The sequence below is a fragment of the Rhincodon typus genome, chromosome 15, assembly GCF_021869965.1.
Source record: "Rhincodon typus isolate 14 chromosome 15, sRhiTyp1.1, whole genome shotgun sequence".
NCBI lineage: Eukaryota > Metazoa > Chordata > Chondrichthyes > Orectolobiformes > Rhincodontidae > Rhincodon > Rhincodon typus.
In genome coordinates this window covers 2,091,890-2,111,707 of record NC_063346.1, presented here as the reverse complement: position 1 = coordinate 2,111,707, position 19,818 = coordinate 2,091,890, and the positions used below count along the sequence as shown (strand labels likewise).

The 19,818-nt window shown below is 41.9% G+C and overlaps 1 protein-coding gene across 1 annotated transcript in view; it reads left to right on the top strand.

Moving 5' to 3' along the window:
- pepd (peptidase D) overlaps positions 1-19,818 on the top strand; it is a 157,134-nt gene that overhangs the window by 32,632 nt on the left and 104,684 nt on the right. The window contains exon 7 of the mRNA XM_048605938.1: positions 18,508-18,553. Within this exon, the coding sequence (XP_048461895.1) occupies positions 18,508-18,553 (46 nt within the window). The remainder of the gene's footprint in view (positions 1-18,507; positions 18,554-19,818) is intronic.

The following is a 19,818-nucleotide window of genomic DNA, read 5'->3' as shown; positions in this document are numbered from 1 at the left end:
AGTTTATAAAACTGCAAAGGGAAGTGGGGTAGATGGTTTAACAGTAACAAGGATTAGGCAGTGGGCTGGGACTGTCTTAAAGAAGGAAAGATGTTTTCTTTCTTTTGCTAGCAGCAGTTCAGAGAAGCTTCACTCGGCTGATTGCTGAGGTGAAGGTGTCCTATGAGGAAACCAGGTTGGACCTTTTTGTCATTGGAGTTTAGATGAATGAGAGGTCTTCTTGTTGAAACATAAGATTCAAAGGGGTTTGACAGGTTGGTGCTGTGAAGATGCTCCCTCTCCTGGAGAAATCTATGACCGGGGGTACAGTTTAAACATAAGGGGTCTCCCATTTAACATCAAGATGAGGCAATGTTCATTCTCTGAGTGTGCAGTCTTTGGAAGTCTTCCTGCTAGAGAGCAGTGCACGGTGGGTCACTGAATATATTCGCAGCTGGGTTAAATATCTGACAACAAGAGAGTTATTAGGGGAGGGTGGGGGTGGGTAGGAAGGTGGATTCGGGGCCATAACCTGATCAGCCATGACCGTATTAAATGGCAGAGCAGGCACAAAGGGCCAACTGCTGCTCCTATTTCGTATGATATTAAATGATTAACGAAAGTGTCTTTTACTGTGCTTTTCCATGAGGAATACACCATTCAGCTCCTTAAGCCTTTTCAATTATTCAGTTGGATCATTGACCTATATCTTAAAACCATCTCCCACCTTGCTTTTGTAACCCTTATTGCCCTTGCCTAACCAATCTAATAATCTCTGTTACATGGGACATAGAACAGTACAGCATAAGAACAGGCCATCCGCTGTACCCGGTGTGGCTTCCTCTACATTGGGGAAACCAAGCGGAGACTCGGGGACTGCTTTGCAGAACACCTACGCTCGGTTCGCAACAAACAACTGCACCTCCCAGTCGCGAACCATTTCAACTCCCCCTCCCATTCCTCAGACGACATGTCCATCCTGGGCCTCCTGCAGTGCCACAACGATGCCACCCGAAGGTTGCAGGAACAGCAACTCATATTCCGCTTGGGAACCCTGCAGCCCAATGGTATCAATGTGGATTTCACAAGTTTCAAAATCTCCCCTCCCCCCACCGCATCCCAAAACCAGTCCAGCTCGTCCCTGCCTCCCTAACCTGTTCTTCCTCCCACCTATCCCCTCCTCCCACCTCAAGCCGCACCTCCATCTCCTACCGACCAACCTCATCCCGCCCCCTTGACCTGTCCGTCCTCCCTGGACTGACCTATCCCCTTCCTAACTCCCTACCTACACTCACCTTTCCTGGCCCCATCCCCGCCTCTTCGACCTGTTTGTTTCCTCTCCACCTATCCTCTCCTCTATCCCTCTTCTATCCGCCTCCCACTCTCTCCCTATTTATTTCAAAACCCCCTTCCCCTCCCCCTTTTCTGATGAAGGGTCTAGGCCCGAAACGTCAGCCTCTCTGCTCCTATGATGCTGCTTGGCCTGCTGTGTTCATCCAGCCCTGCACCTTGTTGTCTTCTGGCCCACAATGTGTGTGTGCTGACCATGATGCCATTCTGAACTAATCCCATCTGCTTGCACATGGTCCGTATCCCTGTATCCTCAGCCTGTTCATGTGTCTGTCTAAATGCCTGTTAAACGTTGCTCTCGTATCTGTTTGAATTTTCAGTTGACACCCAGCTTCAAATAAGTTCATATGTTTGCAGAAGAATTTCAGAATTTCTCAACATTTGTTGTGAAGAAGTTCTTCTCAATTGTTTTATCTGCTTAATCAACTCCAGTATTCATCTTGAGCATCTTGATTGGATTATTTCTTGGTCTTCTGTCTTTTGAGGGGTACAAGCCTGCCCGATGCAACCCTCATCATTTCACTCTCTTTAGTCCTGGTATTATTCTGCAGCATCTGCTCTGCAATAATTTGTCTGGAGTACTGTACTGTTTGGTCACCTTATTTGAAAAAGGATATAATTGCATTAGAAATAGTTTCACAAGGTTCACTTGACCCATTTCTGGGATGAAGGGCTTATCTTATGAAGTGCTGAACTGGTCAGGTCAATAGCCGTTGGAATTTAGAAGAATGAATGAGAAGTTACCTGAGGGGTCTGGAGTTTGTCTCCTCCACAAGGCAAACAAACTAGAGAACACAGTTCAAAACTAACAACTCTTTCATTTGAGAGAGGTGACAATTCTTTTGGTTGACTTGGAAATATACTGTCACCCTTTCTGTGTCACTGGGTCAAAATCCTGGAAATCCTTCCCTAACAGTATTGTGGGCGTATCTACCCCAGGTGGACTGCAGAGTTTCAAGAAGCTGCTCACCGCCACCTTCCCAGGGGATATGACAGATGAACAATAAATGTTGGCCCAGCAGGACTGCTCACATCCTGTGAAAGAATAAATTAAGCAATGTTACCACTATGTTGTTACTCCCATGTCACTGCAGACTCCAGGAAAGAGGAACAAGGACAATAGAGTGGGGACGAAATCCAGCCCTGAAAAAGTCGTGCACCTCCGGAAGTATATATTGACTTTCACGTGGGAATGCAGATTCAGGATGAGCTGTTGTAGCCATAGAATTTCAGTGGCTGGTCCAGCTTAGTTTCTGTTCAATAGTAACTACTTGAATGTTGATAGTGGGGATTCAGTGATAGTAATGTCATTGAACGTCATGAGGCGATGGTATATTCTCTTTTTGGAGATGGTCATTGCCTTACATTTGTGTATCACGTATGTTATTTGCCAATTATCAGCCAAGCCTGATTATTTTCTTGCTGCGTATCGGTGTGAACTGCTTCAGCATTTGAGCTGTCATGACAGTGGGGAACATTGTGCAATCATCGGTGAACATCCCCCATTCTGACCTTATGATGGGGGGGAAGGTCATTGATGAAGCAGCTGAGGATGGTTGGGCCGAGGACACTACCCTGAGGAACTCCTGAGGTGACTGACCTCCAGCAACCACAACCATCTTCCCATGTGACTCCAACCAGTAGAATTTTCCATCTGATTTCTATTCACTTCAGTTTTGCTTGGTTAGTAGATGAGTAACACAGAGGGTCAGACTAATTTTTGAGACTCACCAGCTCAAATCCCATCAATGCAGGTGCAGAAATTTGCATTCAATTATTAACTGTAATCTAGACTAATCTAGTCTTATTAATGATCAAATGCATGTGTTTCTGTAAAATTCCATCAGGGTCACTCATGTCCTTTAGGGAAGAAAATCTGCCTGGTTTGTCCTAACAATGTGGTTGATTCTAACAAAATGTTACTGAAACATGTAGCTCTGTGGGAGTAACTTCACCACATTGACCATGGCAGTTCAGGAGGGTGACTTAGCAGTATCACCTCAAAGGATGGCCAAAGTGTGCTGGGCTTGCAGTGACACTCATTCCAAGAAGGAATTTAAAACAAAAAGTGCAGAGTTGCTAGCTCTAATGTAGACAATTTAGGACAAGAGATTGTGAGCTTTGACCTGCATTTGCAGACACTGGGTTAGCGTGGTGCAAGTGTTCCCTGGGATGGAGTTGGTGTCAGCATGGGGTTGCCTTGGATTGTGTTTGTCTTTGCAAGAGGCTTGGTGATTTTTGGTTTGCAGAATGGAGCACCTGTGTTTAGATCCCCATGTGCTATTGGTTGTTGAGCATCCATCTTAAATTGAGAAGGTGTCTGCTTGATCCAGGAGCTGAAAATTAAATTCTGCATTATCACAGCTGCTGCTTTTCTAACTTCAGTCTGGGTATGAAGTCACTTTGTATAAAATATCAAAGTAATTCCTGCTTGTCATAAGTTTAATTTGGGCCCTTGAGGGAAACATTTGATTTATTAAAGTAAGGTTTTGGAGTAGATTTGTAGCTCAGGTTGTGGGTGTTGAGGTTGGTTGGCTCACCGAGCTGGTTTGCTGCACTGAGGATGTTACCAAGCACGGTAATGAAACGTCTGCGGAACAACAAACCAGCTCGGCGAGCCAACCAACCTCAATAATCGAATCTGTTTTGATATTGGTCGAGGTGTAAATATTGTTCAGGACAATGGGATAAACTCCGGTGCTGTTCTTCCATTAGCAAACTTGCATTTATACAGCTCCTTTGACAGCCTCCTGAGGCACTCCCTTGGTTATCATAAATCTATCCATCTCTACCTTAAAAATATTCAAAGACTCTTCCTCCACTACTTTTTTGCTAAGTCTTAGGACCCCCTGCCGAGGAAAACCACCTCTTCTCTGCTTTACATAGGTGACCCCTTGTTATTAAACCATCACTATTGAAAAAGAAAAATAGAAATTGCTGGAAAAGCTCAGCAGGTCTGGCATCATCTGTGGAGAGAAATCAAAGTTAACATTTTGAGTTAAGTGATCCTTCCTCAGAACCCTGCCTTTATTTAGTCATTATTGAGCTTGCTTTTTCAAAGCATTTAACTGTTCTTTTCTTTTGGTAATTTGCTGAAAGAGTTAAAAATACTTACATTGGTAAAGTACCATGGAAAGAGAGATGCGTTTATAACCGCCAGAGCACATTAGTGTCTGACTCATTCAGCAAATCCTATAGTGCAGTCACATGCACCATCTAAAAATCAATGAGCAGTCAGAATGTCCAATATATTTATACAGAGATAATAAAACCTGATTAGAATGGAAGCCTTTTGTACTGAAAGGTTAACCAGTCTGACAAAAAATTGCACATTGTGAAATGTTTTATTGACTACTAATCCTTTACCCCTAGACCCTCAGTGAAATTAGATTTCATAAATAGGCTCATAAAGTGCAGCTGCAAACTGCTAACAAGGCAAGTGTTGACCCTTGTTCCAAGCCAGTAAAGAAGTGATTGCTTGTTGCTGTGGTGTGCTGTATTCAGTCCTCATTTCGTTTAGAAATCAACATTCCCAGTTAACAAACTGGCCTATCACAATTAAAGCATTATGTGCTGAAAGCTATGTCCAAGGCAGGCAGTATTTTTGATTGTGTATAACAAAATTTGTTTGTATTTGAATGGTGTAGCAGTATTGAGGTGGCTTACTCCTGTTCCTAGTTCATATGTTCTCTTCTCCTGCTTCCCTTCCCAATGCATCCTCATGGCTCCTTCACACTAGCTTTCCCCCAGCCGCGTACAAGATTAGCTCTCCCTTTGCTTTCACCCCCATCCTTCCCTATCTGATAACTAAGCTGGAGAAAAGCATTTTAACTCTGTCCTGGTTGAGATTCCGTGTTCCTGAACAACGTGGATCATCCAATGCAGAATCCAGCCCCCCTTTGCTCTGTGTACTCTCCATGAGTTTGCACTGGCTGCATTGACTAAGAGACGACATTGCATTTACAAGTACATTCTGCAACAGCAGGGCATCCAAAGAGTTTTTACAGCCAATTAAAATCTCTTGAAGACTAGTCACTGTCGTAATACAGGAAATGTGGTAGCCCATTTGGACACAGCAAGGTCCCATAAATAAGGTGATCGAATCTGTTTTGTTATTGGTTGAGGTGTAAGTATTAGTCAGGACGCTGGGATAAACTCTCTTGTGCTGTTCTTCCAATAGCACACTTGCATTTATGTAGCTCCTTTGACAGTCTCCCAAGGCACTCTGCAGCAACACTTGTAATTGAGCTGCACAGGAGATTTTGTCAAAAGCAATATACTGTGGATTCTAGAAAACTGCACAGTGAATGGCCTTTCATCAGAACACCATTGGTCTGTACAGACGCTGCTTGACCTGCTGAGTTTTTCCTCCACTTTCCTAAAGATTTTCAATCTGATAACTAAATGCATGGTAAGTATTTAGGAGTGCCTTAATCTCGGGACATAGTTTAACAAAGTGAGGTCTGCTTTTTAAACCAGAGGAGATATTATTCTCGCAGTGTGTAATGAATGTATGGAATTCTCTAACATGGGGTAGTGAGGCAGGCTCTTTAAATTTACTCAAAACTGAGCTACTTAGTTTTTTTGATACATCTGCCCCTGCAGGCATGAATTGTAAAGCTATGAAACAGGTGCTAGAAAGTGGGATTTGAATGGATGGCAAGTGTTTTGTAACTTTACTGTGGTTCTGTAGGATTAAAGTAGGAGAGACTGCTTTGGCAACAGTACTTTAGCAGTCTGAGGAGAGAATTCTAGAACTTAGGGCTTTGGCCCTATTGGCAGAGCAATTTAAAATAAGCTGTGCTACAGCAACAACTTTGTATTTATGTAGCATGTTAGGCATCCTAACACATCAGAACAGTTCACTGGAGCACTACAAAGCAAAGTTTGACTCTGAGCCATAAAAGGTGATATAAGCCCATAGAAAATAGGAACAGGATAGGCCTTGTGGCCCCTCCAGCCTGCTCAGACATTCAGTAAAATCATGGCTGATCCAACATTCCTCCCATTCACATTCCTGCCCTTTCCCCATAACTCTTGATTCCTGGACTGGTCAATAATATCTCTATCTTTATCTTATTCTTAAATATACACGAGGACTTTCCTTGCCACAGAGAGCTGTGGGGGCAGTTTCAAAGAGACACAACCCTCTGAGAGAAGAAATTTCTCCTCATTTCAGCCTTAAATTGGCACCTATTTATTCTGAGACTATGTCCTCTGGCACTGGACCACCTCATGATGGAAAACATCCTTCAGCTTTTTTTATTCATTTATGGGATGGGGGTGTTGCTGGCTAGACTGGAGGGCAGTTCAGAGTTCTGAAGTCCCTTGTAGGCCAGACCAGGTAAGGATGGCAGTTTCCTTCCCTAAAGGACATTGGTGAACCAGATGGGTTTTTCCTTCTCCCTGACAATCCGCAATGGTTTCATGGTCATCTATTGAATCCAAATTCCAACATCTACCATGGCGGGATTCGAACCCAGATCCTCAGAACATTACCTGGATCTCTGCATTAATAGTCTAACGATAATGCCACTAGGCCATCACCTGCCCTTTACTCTGTCAGGCCCCTTTAGAATCCTACATGTTTCAATGAGATCATCTCTCATTCTTCTAAACTCCAGTGAGTAGAGTCCAAACCTGTTTAGCCTTTGTTTATAATGCAGTGCCTTCATACAAGGGATCACCTTAGTGAACCTTCTTAACTGCCTCCCATAAATAGGGAACCAAAACTGCTCAGTGTCCAAATGTGATCTCACCAACACCTTGTACAGTTGCAGTAAGACTCCCTTACTCTTATACTTCAACCCCCTTGAACTAAGGGCCAACATTCCATTAGCCTTCCAGATTACCTGCAGCTCCTATGTGCTAGCTTTGTGTTTTGTGCACAAATCCTCCCACGTCCCTTTGTGTTGCAGCTTTTTGCAGTTTTTCTTCATTTAAAATAATCCTGTTCTTTTGTTCTTCCAAAAGGAACAACTTCACATTTTCTCACACTATTTTCCATTTGCCAGCTTCTTGCCCACTTATTTAACTTATCAATATCTCTCTAAACTGTATCTCCCTTACACTGATCTTTCCACCTATCTTCGTGTCATCTCTGAATTTGGCAACAGTACGTTCACTTCCTTCAAGTCATTAATGTTTATTGTAAACAGTTGCGGTCCAGATATTGATCTCTATGGAACACCACTGGTCACGGGTTGCCAGCATGAAAAAGAATCTCTTTTCCCACTCTGTTTCCTGCCCATGAACCAATTCTTTTTCCATTCCAATATACCACCTCCAACACCGTGGGCTCTTATCTTATAACTTAACCTTTTGTGAGGTACCTTGTCAAAATATCTTCTGGAAATCCAACTACAACACAACTACTGGTTCCCCACTATCGAATCTGATTGATACTTCCTCAAAGAAATTATTCAGATGCGATTTCCCTTTCATGAAGCCACGCTGACTCAGATTGGTCGGATTAAGTTTCCAAATTTTAGCTATTACTTCCTTAATAATTAATTCAAATACTTTTCCATCAATAGATGTTAAGCTAACTTGCTTTTTACTCCCCTTTCTGAATAGGGGTGTCCCATTGACAGTCTTCCAACCTACTGGCACTTCTCCAGAATACATTTGTTTTTGGAAACTAACAACCATTCCAACCATTATCTTTGTAGCTACCTCTTTTAGGATCTTAGGGTGCAAGCCATCAGGACCAGGGTACTTACCTGACTTTAGGCCCAATAGTTTGTCTAGTTATTTCTCTAGTGATGGTACGGCAAACTTTGTTTTAACCAGCACCTAATGACTGGCACAAATTACATACCTCAAATACCACAGATTTATTATCATGATGTCCAAGTAGTCAGTTGAGGGAGCGAGTGAGAAGGCTCTGTGTTTATAAGTTTTATTGAAGGCAAAGTTGCATCAGTATTTAAGTGATTTATGCTGCAAATAAAGTATAACAGTGATGCATATGCCTCCAGCATCACATTTCTATTACTTAAGTGTGTTTTTATACATTGATTATGTGGACCTCTTGGTTACCTGGAATATTTGATCAACCAGTACACTCCTGGTCCCATAGGTGCCAGTTAATAAAGTTTGCTGTACTTAATTCTTGCCCTGTGTTCTTTAGTGTTAATGGGAAGTTCGAAATATCTTCTACCATAAATGTATTAGGGCAGCTGGCAAAAAGCTTGGTGAGAGATGAGTTTAATGGAGCATCTTAAAGGAAATAGAGAGTCCAAGGCAGGGAGATCGAAGGAGGGGATTCCAGAGCATGAGGCCTTAGCAGCAGAAGCATGGTCAGTGAAAATTTTGGGTGTTTGTGTCCAGATCAGATGAAAGATTGTGGGGCTGGGGGAGACTCAGGAGCTGGGAGGGGTGTGAGAGAGTGAGAGAGTGAGGGACTGAGGGAGCAACCAACCTGGATCAGGGATGGATTTTAGAACAAGAATGAGAATTTTAACATTGTCTTCCACTAATGTAGGTCAGGGAATGCAGGGGTGATAGAGGGATGGGGCTTGCTGTGAGCCAGGACATGGCCTAAACTGAAGGACAAGACTTTTGGCTAACCTTGTTTATAGAAGAGAGAATGCTAGGAGTGTATTGGAGTAATCAAGTCCGATGGTAACATTGGTATTGAGAAGTGTTCCGGCAGCAGCTGGAGTAAGGCAATGGAAATTGATGATCTTGGTGACAGTGGAGTTAGGTGATTAGAAGGTCATTTCACAATGATTGTATTTGCTGCCATCTATCATAATCTCAGTGAGTGGGTTCTGAGGGGCTACGTGGTCTAATGTATGGGAACTTATTATCTTCTGGTCTAATGAGAAGAACCTTGTAGAGTAAACAAGATATAGTTTATTGCATCTACTTACAACTTCTCAGAACAGGCTTTATACACTGTAAAGACTGTAGCGAAGACCAAGTCTTAAATATTTCCACCAGTAAATCCTGTTTTAATCACCCTCCAGATCCTCATGATACCCTCACAGTGAGTGGTGTTTATTGAACTCAATGAAGTATTAGCTAGATCCATAGGCACCTATTTCTGAGTAGAATGTGACAAAGTCATAATGTAAATGTGAGCAGTCTGGTTCAGCCTTGATGCTGAGATCCATCAGTTCCACCTAAGATTGCAGATTCAACCTCAATTTAAATGTTTCATCCAAAATCAGCACTCCTTCAGTTTAGGCTGATATTATAGTACTGTGTCAGAAGTCACAAGGCATCAGGTTATAGTTCAACAGGTTTATTTGAAATCACAAGCTTTCCGAGCGCTGCTCCTTCATCAAGTCTAGTACTGTGGGCTCAGGTCTCAGGTGAACCCCATGACTTTCTGACTCATTGAGATTGAGTTACAAATCTGTGCAAAGGGAGATGAGAATTTCTTTACCCATCAGTGAGTGTGAAGCTTGATGCCACAGGATGTGTTTGAGACAAATGGTTAGATTGCTTTCAGAAAGGAATCTAGACAGATAAATGAGAGAGAAACGATTAGGGTAAAAAACTGAGATGCAGCAGGTCAAATTGAAGGAGACTTGTAGGATATAAAGACTAGCACAGGCTGGCTGGGCTGAATGGCCTGTTTCTGTCCTGTGTATTTCTGCAATTACACAGTGCCTCCCTGTCCAGGAGCATCAACTTTTGGGCTTGAAGTCCCCAGACAATCCTGGAATGTTGAGATTGTTGTGTCCATTCAGCAAAACCATTTTAAACACCTTGGTATTACAGCACCTGAAGGATTTTACTTTGAAAGCTTATTTCTGCCCAGGGATGGGCTGTAGATGAACATGCTAACATGATGATTATCAAATTAAGGTGTAACTGCAGCAAAATTCTGGGCAAGTTGACACTGAATGTGCTTGTTAAATGAGTCATTACAGATTGCTATGCAAATAAGCTGATCCAGGTCCAGACTACAGTGAGCTTTACTGATGAGCTATTTATTATTTTAGAGTCAGGAGAAACTCCTTTGAAGATATTTGTAGCTAGCAACTATCCCATTGCATTAAACGTTCCAGCTAGATGTGACTTGCTGCTATCATAAATGCATTGAAAAGTTATGACAAGGAAGAGGCTGTTTAGTTCATTGTGTCTGTACTAGCTGGAAACACTCTGCAGGTTACAGCAATTCAAGTGTATACCTGGTATTTAAAACATAATGAGGGTTTCTGCCTCTGGCACCTTTTTCAAATTGATTTTCAGACTTGCAGTGTTCTGTTCTGGGTGAAAGGAATCCTTCAACCTTCTGCCAATTTCTTTAAATCTATACCCCCCTCCACTCTGGTTATTAGCCTCCTGTTGATTTTAGATGTTTGCACTCAGTTACCTAATATAGACAGTTGATGATTTGTAAGTAATTTTCTGATAGTTTATTGGTTTAAATGGCAGCAATTTAGATCTGATTCTCTGTCTAATTAAAGAATGTAAATATACAAACCATGACAATTGGGGATGGTTCACTGATACCAGAGGATAAACAAGCTGTTGGTTTGGAATGCATTGGTCTTGTTAAAGTTGTGAAGGCAGCATCCTGCTTTCTAGCTAAAGTGTTACGGAGTTCTTCCCTAGGTCTCATCCAGTCTATCTTCCAGCTGCCTGGCGAAGGCTACCCTCTTGGGACTGCCCAATGAGAACTGCTGATTGCAAGCCCCTCTGGATGATCTGACGATCTGATGATCTGACGATCTCTTCTGCCCCAAGAACATCATCTATTTTTCCTGATGATGCATATGGCACCAGATAAATTGTTGACACTTGTTCAATGGGCATCATGACCTCGGTTTCTTGTAATTCTTCTCTTAGTTTTCAAATGCTAGAATTTTTGAAAGTTAATTACTGCTGTAACAGCTGTTCAATGAAATCTCACACTACACGTAAATATTAGGAAAATTCAGCTTAAGGTTCTCAATATCTAACACTACTTCTAAGGGAAGTGTGTCCCTCCAATGTATCTTAACAAGGCACTCTCAAAATGTGTCAATTAAACCTCCCCTCCCTCTCCTCTGTTCTAAAGAAAACAACCCCAGCCAAGATCTCTTTTGTGATCTTGGATAACCTTCTTCACTATCCACTCTACCACTAATTTTGGTGTCATCCGCAAACTTACTAACCATGCCTCCTATATTCTCATCCAAATTGTTTATATAAATGACAAACAAAAGCGGACCTGCACCGATCCCTGTGGCACATCGCTGTCACCGACTTTCAGTCCCAAAAACAACCCTCCACTGTCACCCTCTGCCTCCTACTGTCAAACCAATTTTGTATCCAATTGGCAACCTCACTCTGAATCCCATGTGATTTAACTTTACTAATTAGTCTACTTTGTGGAGCCTTGTCAAAGGCTTTACTGAAGTCCGTATAAACAATGTTTACTGCTCTGTTCTCATCAATCTTTTTTGTTATTTCCTCAAAAAACTCAATCAAGTTTGAGAGACATGATTTCCCTTGCACAAAGCTATGCTGACTATCCCTAATCATTCCTTGCCTGTCCAAATACATGCAAATTCTATCTTTCAGAATCACCTCCAACAAATTAACCACCGCCGATGTCAGACTCACACAGGTCTGTAGTTCCCAAGTTTCTCCTTGCAGCCTTTCTTAAATAAAAGCACAACATTAACCACCCTCCAGTCCTCTGGCACCTCATCCATGGTTATAGATGATACAAATATTTCTGCTAGGGGGTCCTACAACATCCTGGGATACACTGGATCTGTTTCCGGAGATTTTATCCACCTTTTATGTTTTCTAAGACCTCCAGCACTTACTCCTGTGTAATGTGAACTGTTTTCAAAACATCAATATTTATTTCCTCAAGTTCTCTAGCCTCCATTTCTTTCTGCACAGTAAAAACTGACTGAAATATTCATTTGGTATCTCTCCCATCACTTGAGGTTCACCACATAGTTGAACTCGTTGATCTTTAAGGGGCCCTATTCTCTCTCTAGTTGGTCTTTTGTTCTTAATATTCTTGTAGAATCTCTTTGAATTAGCCTTGGCAGATAAGGTTAAGGATATCTCATATCCCCTATTTGCCCTCCTGATTTCCGTCTTAATGCCCCTACACCCTCAAGAGATTCATTTGATCCGAGTTACTGATATCTAACATATGCTTCTTTTTATTCTTGACTGGAACCTCAACATCTTTATTCATCCATTGTTCCCTAACATTACCAGCCTTGCCCTTCACTCTAACAAGAACATAATGCCTCTGAACTCTCGCTTTTTGACTTTTTGAAAGCCTCCCACTTGTCAGTCATCCCTTTACCTGTGAACAGTCTAATCCAATCAATTTTCGAAAGTTCTTTGACTCATACCTTTTAAAATTTGCCTTACTCAAGTAAAGAACTTTAACTTTTATGGAAGGCTTATCCTTTCCCATAACACTCTTAAAACCAATAGAATTATGATTTCTAGTCCCAAAGTGTTTCCCTACTAACGCTTCAGCACTTAGTGTCACAACATTACAGGCTATGAGCCAAATGCTGGAAAGTGGGAGCAGTAGGTCAGTACAGATTCGATGGACCAAAGTGCCTCCTCTGTGCTATCTGACTCTGACACTTAAGGAATTCTCCCTAACCTGGACTGCTAATGACAGCACCTCTGCTGTTATGGCCTTCTTTATTTTATCCCTCTGGTTCTGACTCCCTTCTCTTTGGTGACCGTAGAGCTCAATTCTGCAAACATCTCCCCAAGAGGCTTTCTTGATCACATGGTTTCTTGTAAAATGTTCAAAATAAATTTCTGATCTTTATAAAAGAAAATCAGATCTTTACAACTGAGGAACTGAAAATCAATTTTCCTCCATTTTAGAAGCAAAGTTCTTAAATAATATATTATGAGTCTTCTTATGAACAATCTCCTCATCTGTATATGAAACCGCTGTGATCAAGTTACGGAGGAGTATACAAACAAGTTTAGGAACTGAACTGTCCTACCTCTGAAGAACCGTAGGCTTTACCTTGAACATGTCCAACAGTTGTACAGAGACAAGAGGTCACTTTTGTCGAAATTCTTCAAGAGCAGTTTTCAGCAAGATGAATATTGCATGTCAGATGCTCTTCCTGCCTGTTTCTGGAGTCTCTGTACTCTTTCAGAGTCTGTTTCTCAAGACAACAGTAAAGGGAGGGATAGCAAGAAAGTATAGCACTTGACCATAGCTATGAGGAAAAGTTTCACAGCTGTAGGAGAATTGTTATCTCTCTCTTTCATAAACGTCTGCATCTAGTTCCTATAGCTATTAGTGCTTATGAGACTCTCAAGTACTGCATCAGCAAGATATTTGATGACTTTTATGTAGAGATACTCTAATCGGCAATCATTCACAAAGAGAAAATCCGGTCTTCGTTAACGTGGGCTCCAAGTAACTCTGCGAAAGTGACGGTTGTTGAATCCTGTTGGGAAATATCATAGAATCCCTCCGAACAGAAGAGGCCGTTCAGCCAATTGAATCTGTACCACCAAAAATATACTACCTACACTAGTCCCACTTTCCTGCACTAGTCCCATAACCATGAATGGTTTGGCACTTCAAGTGCTTATTCAAGTACTTTTTAAAAGATGAGGTTTCCCCCCTCAACCATCCTGTCAGGCAGAGCATTCCAGATCCCCACTACTCTCTGGGTGAAAACAAATCTTCCTGAAATTCCCTCTAAACCTCCTACTTTTCACTTTTAAAAATGTGTGCTCCCTTGTTTTAATTCTTCAGTAAGCTTGGATGCTACTAAAGATGAAGAGAAATCAACATGACAGGAGAAGTTGCCTAATCTATGCATTTGCTATTGGATCAGATGGACAAAGATCTGAGTAATATTCTCCACTGAATTTTGTGGAGACGTGATGCATAGTGTTCATTAAGAGTGTGATCCCATTCCCTTTACCAGGAATGTTGAACTGTCTTCCTTTCAGCTGTTTCCCAGCAATAGCTATGACATCATAGTTCAAGTATCAGTGCCCACTGAACAACTCCTCTCCCATTTATTTTCTGTCGTCTGTTCCAGCTTTGCTTCTCTCCAACCTGACCGCCTGCTACAATCGAATTCGAATCTTCCTGTTGAGCTAATTTAACTTCCTCTGGCAGTAACACAAAACTGCCACAATCACGGTCCCAGTTCTGAGGAAGGGTCACCAGACCTGAAACGTTAACTCTGATTTTTTTTTTCTTCAAAGATGCTGCCAGACCTGCTGAGCTTTTCCAGCAACTTCTGTTTTTGTTCCTGATTTACAGCATCTGCAGTTCTTTTGGTTTTATGGTCCCAGTCCTGTTGGGGTGTGACCCACTCGGCTAGTAGAGGTCCCAATGACCAAGTGGTCTCTGGACAAGTGACTAGTTAGTGACAAAGGCTTTTTGCTTGCTAACAAATATGGTTAGTTTTCAGATAGCTGAACAGCTTAAAGCTGTAAGTAAGATGCAGAGAAACCTTCAGGCATTCACCAGCTCAGGAGCTGTCTGTTCTGTGTAGTGACAGCCACTATAAGTTTGAAGAAGGCCAGTTTAATTTTTAAACTTTTAACTTAACCTATTTTTCTAATTAACCTGTTCAGAGATTGTCTGTCAGAAAAACTCATCTGCTTCACTAATGTCCTTAAGGAAAGGAAATCTGTCATCCTTGCCTGGTCTGGCATACATGTGACTCTAGACCCACAGTAATGTCATTGACTCTTAATTGCCCTCTAAGCTGTTAGGGGTGGGCATTAAAATGCTGGCCTAGCCAGAGATGCCCTCATCCTCTGATTTTTTTTAAAAATCTCTTCAACTAGAAAGCAGACAGATGGGACTTGAACCCACGCTTCTCGGTCCAGGGATAGGGACACTTCCACAGCGCCGCAAGAAAATCCAAGAAAACCAGTTTATTTCCTTCTGCAATTGCTGTCAGCTGTGACTTTTAAGTAACAAGTCAGAAACCTTGTATAAGTGAACCAGCCACCCTGTACCTCCTACAAACCAGTGAAAGCATCCCAAGATAGAGCATAAGAATCAAGATTCTGTAAACAGAGAACAGCTTTTCCACTTTTCTCTCCTTCTATAACACCTATGTATTTTTTGTTTGTCTGTCTCTGGCGAGTTTACAAGGATATCAATTGTAATTAGTGGAGTTGTATGCTGATGATTCATAATTGTAGCTGTAACTAGAGCCTAATTACGTGTAATTAGTAGTAACCTAAGTACAGAAGCCTAGTCTGTGCTTTGTCAATCTTGGTCTGAAAATCCGGTTCATTGGGAGTTTCAAGTACTTTTTAACATTTTTAACTTTGGAATGGGGGACTTATTTTCTCTCACTATTTCCGGTGAGGCGTTTTAATGTACATTCAGTGGAACTGATCTGCCCTGCCTCACCTCTATTAGATTCCAAACAAAAGTTTAACGCACTCATCTAACAGGGAGAGAAACCAAAATGACATAAATATTCACCTAAGAATCATCTGCTTGTTGCCCTATCGTGTCCCCTCTTGTTTCTTTTTGTCTTTTGATTGAGTGAATGTATCCCACAGTCAGATCTCTGTTCTGTCCTGGACCTTCACCCCTGCTCTGTATTTTGCAGAATGTAAAGTAAGGTAGTTGTTTAACTAATTATGTGATCTTAGTTGAAGATTTTTTAAAAATTCATTCATGGGATGAGGGCATCACTGGCTGAGCCAGTTTTTTATTACTCATCCCTAATTGCCCAGAGGGCAGTTAAGAGTCAACCACATTGCTGTGGGTCTGGTGTCACAAATAAACCAGACCAGGTAAGGATGGCAGATTTCCTTCCCTGAAGAACATTAGTGAGCCAGATGGGTTTTTACAACAATCGGCAATGGATTCATAAACGTGAAATTCCAGATTTTATTGAATTCAAATTCCACTATGTACCATGCTTCGGTGATATTAAAAACCAGGTCCCCAGAACATTACCTGGGTCTCTGGATTAATGTGTATACCTCTGTTAATCCATGTATGATAATATCTCTACGCCGTCACCTTCCCTATACATCAATCAATCATAATTATTAAATCATCATAGAATCGCTACAGTTTTGAAAGAGCCAATTCAGCCCATCAAGTTCTCACTGATCCTCTGAAAGAATTCCACCCACACCCAGACCCAGCCCCAGCCCCCCGCTCTGTCCCTGTAACCCTGCATTAACCACGGCCAATCCACCTAACCTGCACATCTTTGGACTCTGGGAGCAAACTGGAGCAGCCGGTGAAAACTCTTGCAGACGTGGGGAGAATGTCTGGATGGAGTTTGCACAGCACCTGAGGCTGGAATTGAACCTGGGTACCTGGGGTAGTGAGGCAGCAGTGCTAACTTCTGAGCTACCATACTGCCCGATGTAAATGTTCCATGACACCATAATTGGAGATATAACAGCACCATTTTGCACCCTGTCAAATTCTCAATATTTGTTCCCTATGCCCTACTTGGCGGGTGGTGGAGGATGAGAAGCATGTGGGTAACTTGCTCTTCATTGTCCAATCCAATGAATCTGGTGTTGAGCTTCCTGATTTCTTCGAAATATTCAAAGGATTGGCCATTCTGTTTGTGTCCCATCGGCATCATTCCACCCTGCCCAATTCCCAACACCAATTTGTAACTCCCCTCTTTGAATCTTATGTAGAAAGAAACTCTGGAACAACAGTGACCAATGATTTTCATGCAGCGAGTGGTTTAAGGTCTGGAGCGCATTGCCTGAGTGTGGCGGAAGCAGGGTCAATTACATAGAACTTAGAACAGTACAGGCCCTTCGGCCCACAATGTTGTGCCGACCTATTATCCTACTCTAAGATCAATCTACCCTGCATGCCCTACATTTTACTATCCTCCATGTGCCTATCCAAGAGTTGCTTAAATGTCCCTAAAGTATCTGACTCCACTACCACTGCTGGCAGCGCATTCCACACGCCCAACACTCTCTGTGTGAAGAACCTACCGCTGACATCTCCCCTATACTTTCCTCCAATCACCTTAAAATTATGCCCCCTCATAGTCATTTCCGCCCTGGGAAAAAGTCTCTGGCTTTCCACTCTATCTACGCCTGTCGTCTGAACACCTCTATCAAGTCACCTGTCATGCTTCTTCGCTCCAATAAGAAAAGCCCTAGCTTCCTCAACCTTTCCTCATAAGACCTGCCCTCCAGTCCAGGCAGCATCCTGGTAAATCTCCTCTGCACCCTCTCTAAAGCTTCCACATCTTTCCTATAATGAGGCGACCAGATCTGAATACAATATTCCAAGTGGCTTACAGAAGGGGCAACGTTTGCAGGGCAATCAGGGAAAGTGCAGGCAAGCTGGAAGAATTGAGTAACACTCACAGAATGGGCATTAACACAATTGAAAGACCTCATCTCCATGCTGTAACTATTTGATTTTATTTGCCTAAAAGAATTATGGTTACTCGCACTCCCCAAGCTTTCCCCTTCAAGTATTTATCCAATTTACTTTTGAGAATCACAAATCAATCTGCTTCCACTCCCCTTTCAGGCAGCTTATTCTCAAAGCATAAAGATATACATTCAGTTTTCCTCCTCTTGGCTTTTTTCCAAAATCATAAACTTGACTCCTGATGCCCTTCTAGCACTGGAAGCTTTTTTAACACCCTGTCAAGATCCTTCCAACCTCTTCTATTAAACCTCCTGATTTCCTTCTCCACTTAAAGATGAATAGTCCCAGGTTCCCCAGTGTTTCCATTCATCAACCAATCAGCCATGTGTACTCCTGCTTTGAGTTTTATTTGTACCAAAGGTGGTTGTTAATTTTGAGGAAACCCTGTCTCCAACAAAGAGCTGGTGGGGCTGAGAAGGGGCAGTTGTTATGGTTTGGAAGAATTATGGGGGTGATCGGAGGATTGTGAAGATTGGGCAGGGGATGGCGGTGGTACGGAAGGTTTGCGGAGGCAATTGTTTGTCATGGAGGGGTGTTGGGATTTGGTTAATCCCCTTTATTAACTTGGTCATACACTATTCAGTTGGTCAGTATTCAATGAATTAGCTCACTATCACCTATACAGATGTGATGCAGTTCCTGAGCTATTCTCTCTGCATGTATTGACCTAGTTAATTGTGCTTATTTTGCTCTATTAAGCAAAGGCAAATGAGAATAAATGGCAGATGAGAGGGTTGAAGGAGCCAAGAGACAATATATTGCAGATTTGAAAGGAAACCTGACTAAAATAAACTCTGTTGTTCCAGGTTTAATGTGAACAATACTTTGCTTCACCCTGTGATCATGGAATGGTGAGTAGTTGTTCAAAATCGTATGTAAAATCCTATGACGTGTACAGACTGTGCTGTTTGTTGTTCAGCTTAACAAGCCACCAGGAGATCTGGTACAAGTTCTGATCATTGAGTGAATGCAAGGAGAATCGGCATTATTAATCTCAGACTAAACTCTAAGTCCCAAATGTTTACAGTTTGTATATACAACAGGTCACTTATGTCTTAATCTGATCAGCCGACACATGTTGACTAGATGCCCTGGTGTTATTTTACTCAGTTCCCACAGTACATACAATGCACATTGTTATTACCAAAGGCCTGCCTTATCTTATTGTGTCCAACTCCTTATCTTACTTCTGTGATCTTTCAGTTCTGACATTTTACTGAAACAGTAACTGAAATTGCTTATACTTATTAAATCGATAACTAACTGAAACTGCTTAACTCATTCAATTTCTCCAGCTGTATCAATCCCCTTTGTTTCAAGTTGCAATAACCTGTATTTACATAGTATCTTCAAGATAAAACATTTCAAGGAGCATCATGGGACCATTATCAAATAAAATTTGTGTTACTTGATTAGGTCAAACCTGATCAAATAAGTTACTTTTAAGCGTCATCTCCAAGGAAGAGAGAGCAGTAAAGAATTTAGGAGGAAATTCCAGGCAACTGAAGTCGGAGCTGCCATTTGGTTAAATGACGGCTATGATGTACAAACGTAGGTATTGGGAGCAGCAACAGGCCATTTGGCCCTTCTGGTCTGTTCTGACCAACAATATGATCATCAATGATCTGACTGACTTTGAAGTCCACATTCACATCTCCCCCAATAATATTTGCTTCTGTTGTGCAAGAGGAATCCAGTTACCACTGTTTTAAAAATATTCAATGACCTTGCCTTTTCAGACAGAGTTCCAAAGTCGCAACCTGCTGCAAAAAAAAAATCCCTAAAACGACAACTTCTAGTTTTGAAACCGTGCCCCCTTGTTCTGGACTGACCAATGAGAGAAAAGCATCCTTTCCACACGAACCTTGTCAAAATTTTAGGATCTTGCATAACTCAAATCATGTTACTCCTTACTCCTGTGAGCTCCAGCCTGTCTAACCTTTCTTCATTAGACGACCCTCTCTCTTATTCTAGGTATCAATTTGATCAATCTCTGAACTATCCCCAAAGCATTTAAATAAGGAGACCTTAACTGTACACAGAATGAGATGTGGTCTCATGAATGTACTGGGTAACAGAATCTTAGCATCCTTACTTTTATCTTCAATCTCTCCTAA